General features: G+C 53.8%; 1 protein-coding gene across 1 annotated transcript; it reads left to right on the top strand.

The window, feature by feature from the left end:
* Positions 1-3,418: 3,418 nt before the first annotated feature.
* Positions 3,419-4,780, top strand: LOC135564612 (uncharacterized). The gene has a single exon (XM_065009978.1). It carries the CDS (start codon positions 3,419-3,421, stop codon positions 4,778-4,780), a length of 1,362 nt encoding a protein of 453 aa, XP_064866050.1.
* Positions 4,781-7,430: the final 2,650 nt, after the last annotated feature.

Below are 7,430 nucleotides of genomic sequence, written 5' to 3'. Positions count from 1 at the left end.
CTATCAGCCAAAGGTTTGGACACACTTACTCATTCAAGAGTTTTTCTTTATTTTTTACATTGTAGAATAGTAGTGAAGACATCAACACTATGAAATAACACATATGGAATCATGTAGTAACCAAAAGCTGCTGATAAAGACATGGTTTAGGTGCCTGACAGAAAAACGACATGGTTTAGCTGCCTGACAGAAAGACAACATGGTTTAGCTGCCTGACAGAAAGACGACATGGTTTAGCTGCCTGACAGGAAGACGACATGGTTTAGGTGAATGACAGAAAGACGACATGGTTTAGCTGCCTGACAGAAAGACGACATGGTTTAGCTGCCTGACAGAAAGATCTGACATGGTTTACATGGTTTAGCTGCCTGACAGAAAGACGACATGGTTTAGCTGCCTGACAGAAAGACTAACATGGTTTAGCTGCCTGACAGGAAGAAGACATGGTTTAGCTGCCTGACAGAAAGAAGACATGGTTTAGCTGCCTGACAGAAAGAAGACATGGTTTAGCTGCCTGACAGAAAGACTAACATGGTTTAGCTGCCTGACAGGAAGAAGACATGGTTTAGCTGCCTGACAGAAAGAAGACATGGTTTAGCTGCCTGACAGAAAGACGACATGGTTTAGCTGCCTGACAGGAAGAAGACATGGTTTAGCTGCCTGACAGAAAGAAGACATGGTTTAGCTGCCTGACAGAAAGATGACATGGTTTAGCTGCCTGACAGAAAGACGACAGTTGAAGCTCGCATCCGCTACAAGACCATGGTGCTTGCCTACGGAGCTGTGAGGGGAACGGCACCTCAGTACCTCCAGGCTCTGATCAGGCCCTACACCCAAACAAGGGCACTGCGTTCATCCACCTCTGGCCTGCTCGCCTCCCTACCACTGAGGAAGTACAGTTCCCGCTCAGCCCAGTCAAAACTGTTCATGTGCTCTGGCCCCCAATGGTGGAACAAACTGACCCTCACGCTAACCGCCAAGGACAGCGGAGTCAATCACCACCTTCCGGAGACACCTGAAACCCCACCTCTTTAAGGAATACCTAGGATAGGATAAAGTAATCCTTCTCACCCCCCTTAAAAGATTTAGATGCACTATTGTAAAGTGGCTGTTCCACTGGATGTCATAAGGTGAACGCACCAATTTGTAAGTCGCTCTGGATAAGAGCGTCTGCTAAATGACTTAAATGTAATGTTAAATGACACGGCTCTCCAGAGGGTAGTGAGGTCTGCACAATGCATCACCGGGGGAAAACTACCTGCCCTCCAGGACACCTACAGCACCTGATGTCACAGGAAGGCCAAAAAGATCCTCAAGGACAACAACCACCCCGCTATCATCCAGAAGACGAGGTCAGTACAGGTGCATCAAAGCTGGGACCGAGAGACTGAAAAACAGCTTCTATCTCAAGGCCACCAGACTGTTAAACAGCCATCACTAGCAGAGAGGCTGCTGCCTACATACAGACTTGAAATCATTGTCCACTTTAGTAAATGGATCACTAGTCACTTTAATAATGTTTACATATCTCACATTACTCATCTCACATGTACAGTGCCTTGCGAAAGTATTCGGACCCCCTTGAACTTTGCTAACCTAACATTTGCCACATTTCAGGCTTCAAACATAAAGATATAAAACTGTATTTTTTTGTGAAGAATCAACAACTAACCATGGGACACAATCATGAAGTGGAACGACATTTATTGGATTTTTCAAAACTTTTTTAACAAATCAAAAACTGAAAAATTGGGCGTAACAGAGAGATTAATATAACATTTTTTAACAGTTAATAGTTTGCTTTTTTTTCCATCGGATGCTCCACAACCAAACTTATATTCTCATCCCATTCCTTTACTAGATTGTTAGGTATTAGGTTTTGTTGTGGAATTGTTAGATATTACCTGTTAGATATTAGGTTTTGTTGTGGAATTGTTAGATATTACCTGTTAGATACTGCTGATCTAGAAGCATTTCACTACACTCACAATAACATCTGCTAATAATGTGTATGTGACCAATAACATCTGCTAACCATGTGACCAATAACATCTGCTAACCATGTGACCAATAACATCTGCTAACCATGTGACCAATAACATCTGCTAACCATGTGACCAATAACATCTGCTAACCATGTGACCAATAACATCTGCTAACCATGTGACCAATAACATCTGCTAACCATGTGACCATTAACATCTGCTAACCATGTGACCAATAACATCTGCTAACCATGTGACCAATAACATCTGCTAACCATGTGACCAATAACATCTGCTAACCATGTGACCAATAACATCTGCTAACCATGTGACCATTAACATCTACTAACAATGTGTATGTGACCAATAACATCTGCTAACCATGTGTATGTGACCAATAACATCTGCTAACCATGTATATGTGACCAATAACATCTACTAACCATGTGACCAATAACATCTGCTAACCATGTGTATGTGACCAATAACATCTGCTAACCACGTGACCATTAACATCTGCTAACCATGTGACCAATAACATCTGCTAACCATGTGACCATTAACATCTGCTAACCACGTGACCAATAACATCTGCTAACCATGTGACCAATAACATCTGCTAACCACGTGACCAATAACATCTGCTAACCACGTGACCAATAACATCTGCTAACCACGTGACCAATAACATCTGCTAACCACGTGACCAATAACATCTACTAACCATGTGACCAATAACATCTGCTAACCATGTGACCAATAACATCTGCTAACCACGTGACCAATAACATCTACTAACCACGTGACCAATAACTTCTGCTAACCATGTGACCAATAACATCTGCTAACCATGTGACCAATAACATCTACTAACCATGTGACCAATAACATCTACTAACCATGTGACCAATAACATCTGCTAACCATGTGTATGTGACCAATAACATCTACTAACCATGTGACCAATAACATCTGCTAACCATGTGACCAATAACATCTGCTAACCATGTGACCAATAACATCTACTAACCATGTGACCAATAACATCTGCTAACCATGTGACCAATAACATCTGCTAACCATGTGACCAATAACATCTGCTAACCATGTGACCAATAACATCTACTAACCATGTGACCAATAACATCTGCTAACCATGTGACCAATAACATCTGCTAACCATGTGACCAATAACATCTACTAACCATGTGTATGTGACCAATAACATCTGCTAACCATGTGTATGTGACCAATGACATCTGCTAACCATGTGACCAATAACATCTGCAACCATGTGACCAATAACATCTGCTAATAATGTGTATGTGACCAATAACTTCTGATTTGGGTTAGCTGCCTTACAGAGGGGGATCACGTTGATTTGTGCTGCCATCCCATAGGACGAGAGGCCTAATCCTTCCATCCAGTAGGCTATGCTCTATCTGTCCGTCAGCCAATCAGCTGGTGTCACTGGTGTCACCAGCACTAATCTGTCTTCAATCCCCAGCAAAGACAACAAGGCCACAGTCGTAATAAGCCTCAGCCTGACTCGGGGTGGCTCCAGCTGGCCCTACCTGCCTTGGCCCTACCTGCCCTGGCCCGACATGCTTGGCTCCAGCTGGCACTACCTCCTCTCCCCCTGCCCTGACCCTACCTCCCCTCCCCCTCCCCTGGCCCGACCTGCCTGGCTCCAGCTGGCCCTACATCCCCGGCTCCAGCTGGCCCTACCTCCCTCCCCTGGCCCGACCTGCCTGGCTCCAGCTGGCCCTACCTCCCCTCCCCTGCCCTGGCCCGACCTGCCTGGCTCCAGCTGGCCCTACCTCCCCTCCCCCTGTCCTGGCCCTACCTCCCCTCCCCCTGCCCTGGCCCGACCTGCCTGGCTGCAGCTGGCCCCACCTCCCCTCCCCTGCCCTGACCCGACCTGCCTGGCTCCAGCTGGCCCTACCTCCCCTCCCCTGCCCTGGCCCTACCTCCCCTCCCCTGCCCTGGCCCTACCTCCCCTGCCCTGGCCCGACCTGCCTGGCTCCAGCTGGCCCTACCTCCCCTCCCCTGGCCCGACCTGCCTGGCTCCAGCTGGCCCTACCTCCCCTCCCCCTGCCCTGGCCCGACCTGCCTGGCTCCAGCTGGCCCTACCTCCCCTCCCACTGCCCTGGCCCTACCTACCCTCCCCCTCTCCTGGCCCTGCCCTGGCCCTGACCTGCCTGGCTCCAGCGGGCCCTACCTCCCCTCCCCTGCCCTGGCCCGACCTGCCTGGCTCCAGCTGGCCCTACCTCCCCTCCCCCTCCCCTGGCCCGACCTGCCTGGCTCCAGCTGGCCCTACCTCCCCTCCCCCTGCCCTGGCCCGACCTGCCTGGCTCCAGCTGGCCCTACCTCCCCTCCCCCTGGCCCTACCTCCCCTCCCCCTGCCCTGGCCCTACCTGCCTGGCTCCAGCTGGCCCCACCTCCCCTCCCCCTTCCCTGACCCGACCTGCCTGGCTCCAGCTGGCCCTACCCCCCCCTTCCCTGGCCCTACCTCCCCTCCCCCTGCCCTGGCCCTACCTCCCCTCCCCCTTCCCTACCTCCCCTCCCCCTGCCCTGGCCCGAACTGCCTGGCTCCAGCTGGCCCTACCTCGCCCCTGGCCTTGCCCTGGCCCGACCTGCCTGGCTCCAGCTGGCCCCACCTCCCCTGCCCTGGCCCGACCTGCCTGGCTCCAGCTGGCCCTACCTCCCCCTCCCCTGCCCTGGCCCTACCTCCCCTCCCCCTGCCCTGGTCCGACCTGCCTGGCTCCAGCTGGCCCTTCCCTGGCCCTACCTAGCCCCTGGCCTGCCTGTCTCCAGCTGGCCCTGCCCTGGCCAAACCTCGCCCTGGCCTGCCTGTCTCCAGCTGGCCCTGCCCTGGCCAAACCTTGCCCCTGGTCTGTCTGGGTGGCTCCAGCAGATGAGTGTGGTTTCCAAGGTGTACAGCATAGGAGAGGAGATAAGCCATAGAGCTTTAAAATGAACAACTGTATGGAGTCAACAGTTGTCCCCCCTCCTTCCCCCTCCCCCACCCCCTCCTTCCCCAGACCCCCTTCCCCTCCCCCACCCCCTCGTTCCCCTTCCCCCACCCCTCCCTCCCCAGTCTACCACAGGAATCCAGCCAGCTGCAGCTCCACTGTTACTGAAAACACTCTCACATTAGTGTTAAATACAGAAATACCTGGGGTACCAGACCAGCCCACCAACCAGCCATCCAGCCAGACCAGCCCATCAGCCAGACCAGCCCACCAGCCATCAGCCAGACCAGCCCACCAGCCATCCAGCCAGACCAGCCCACCAGCCATCCAGCCAGACCAGCCCATCCAGCCATTCAGCCCACCAGCCATCCAGCTAGACCAGCCTTCCAGCCAGACCAGCCATTCAGCCATCCAGCCAGACCAGCCATCCAGCCCAGCCCACCAGCCATCCAGCCATTCAGCCCACCAGCCAGACCAGCCTTCCAGCCAGACCAGCCATTCAGCCATCCAGCCAGACCAGCCCACCAGCCATCCAGCCAGACCAGCCCACCAGCCATCCAGCCAGACCAGCCCACCAGCCATCCAGACCAGCCCACCAACCAGCCATCCAGCCAGACCAGCCCACCAGCCATCCAGCCAGACCAGCCCACCAGCCATCCAGCCCACCAGCCATCCAGTCATTCAGCCCACCAGCCTTCCAGCCAGACCAGCCATTCAGCCATCCAGCCAGACCAGCCATCCAGCCAGACCAGCCATCCAGCCAGACCACCAGCCAGCCAGCCAGCCAACCAACCATCCAGCCATCCATCCAGCCCACCAGCCAACCAAGCAGCCAACCAGCCATCCAGCCATCCAGCCAGCCAACCAAGCAGCCAGCCAACCATCCAGCCAACCAAGCAGCCAGCCAACCAACCAGCCAACCAACCAGCCAGCCATCCAGCCAGCCAACCAAGCAGCCAGCCAACCATCCAGCCAGACCACCAGCCAGACCGCCTTCTCCAAGACATTCAAGCCAGGCAGACACAGAACTGCTAACAACCATTACAGGACGCGGTAAATCCATGAGTTATACCAAACATTTCATTAGCCTTTATTCACAGACCGCGTAGAGACTACCATTACATGAGTCATCCAGCCACACACATACACAAAACATTAGGAACACCTGATCTTTCCATGACAGGTGAATTCAGGGTATGGTAGTAGGTGCCAGGTGCACCGGTTTGTGTCAAGAACTGCAACGCTACTGGATTTTTCACACTCAACAGTCTCCTGTGTGTATCAAGAATGGTCCACCACCCAAAGGACATCCAGACAACTTGACACAACTGTGGGAAGCATTGGAGTCAACATGGACATGCATCCCTGTGGAGCACTGGACACCCCATAGAGTCAACATGGTCCAGCATCCCTGTGGAGCGCTGGACACCCCGTAGAGTCAACATGGTCCAGCATCCCTGTGGAGCGCTGGACACCCCGTAGAGTCAACATGGACCAGCATCCCTGTGGAGCGCTGGACACCCCGTAGAGTCAACATGGACCAGCATCCCTGTGGAGCGCTGGACACCCCGTAGAGTCAACATGGTCCAGCATCCCTGTGGAGCGCTGGACACCCCGTAGAGTCAACATGGTCCAGCATCCCTGTGGAGCGCTGGACACTCCGTAGAGTCAACATGGTCCAGCATCCCTGTGGAGCGCTGGACACCCCGTAGAGTCCACATGGTCCAGCATCCCTGTGGAGCGCTGGACACCCCGTAGAGTCAACATGGACCAGCATCCCTGTGGAGCGCTGGACACCCCGTAGAGTCAACATGGTCCAGCATCCCTGTGGAGCGCTGGACACCCCGTAGAGTCAACATGGACCAGCATCCCTGTGGAGCGCTGGACACCCCGTAGAGTCAACATGGACCAGCATCCCTGTGGAGCGCTGGACACCCCGTAGAGTCAACATGGTCCAGCATCCCTGTGGAGCGCTGGACACCCCGTAGAGTCAACATGGTCCAGCATCCCTGTGGAGCGCTGGACACCCCGTAGAGTCAACATGGTCCAGCATCCCTGTGGAGCGCTGGACACCCCGTAGAGTCAACATGGACCAGCATCCCTGTGGAGCGCTGGACACCCCGTAGAGTCAACATGGTCCAGCATCCCTGTGGAGCGCTGGACACCCGTAGAGTCAACATGGACCAGCATCCCTGTGGAGCGCTGGACACCCGTAGAGTCAACATGGACCAGCATCCCTGTGGAGCGCTGGACACCCCGTAGAGTCAACATGGACCAGCATCCCTGTATAGTGCTGGACACCCGTAGAGTCAACATGGTCCAGCATCCCTGTGGAGCGCTGGACACCCCGTAGAGTCAACATGGACCAGCATCCCTGTGGAGCGCTGGACACCCCGTAGAGTCAACATGGACCAGCATCCCTGTGGAGCGCTGGACACCCCGTAGAGTCAACATGGACCAGCATCCCTGT

The sequence above is a fragment of the Oncorhynchus nerka genome, linkage group LG25 (assembly GCF_034236695.1).
Source record: "Oncorhynchus nerka isolate Pitt River linkage group LG25, Oner_Uvic_2.0, whole genome shotgun sequence".
NCBI lineage: Eukaryota > Metazoa > Chordata > Actinopteri > Salmoniformes > Salmonidae > Oncorhynchus > Oncorhynchus nerka.
This window is presented reverse-complemented; position numbering and strand designations above follow the sequence as displayed.

Coding starts and splice junctions, on each gene's coding strand:
- LOC135564612 (XM_065009978.1), top strand. CDS start 3,419: ATGCTCTATCTGTCCGTCAGCCAATCAGCTGGTGTCACTGGTGTCACC.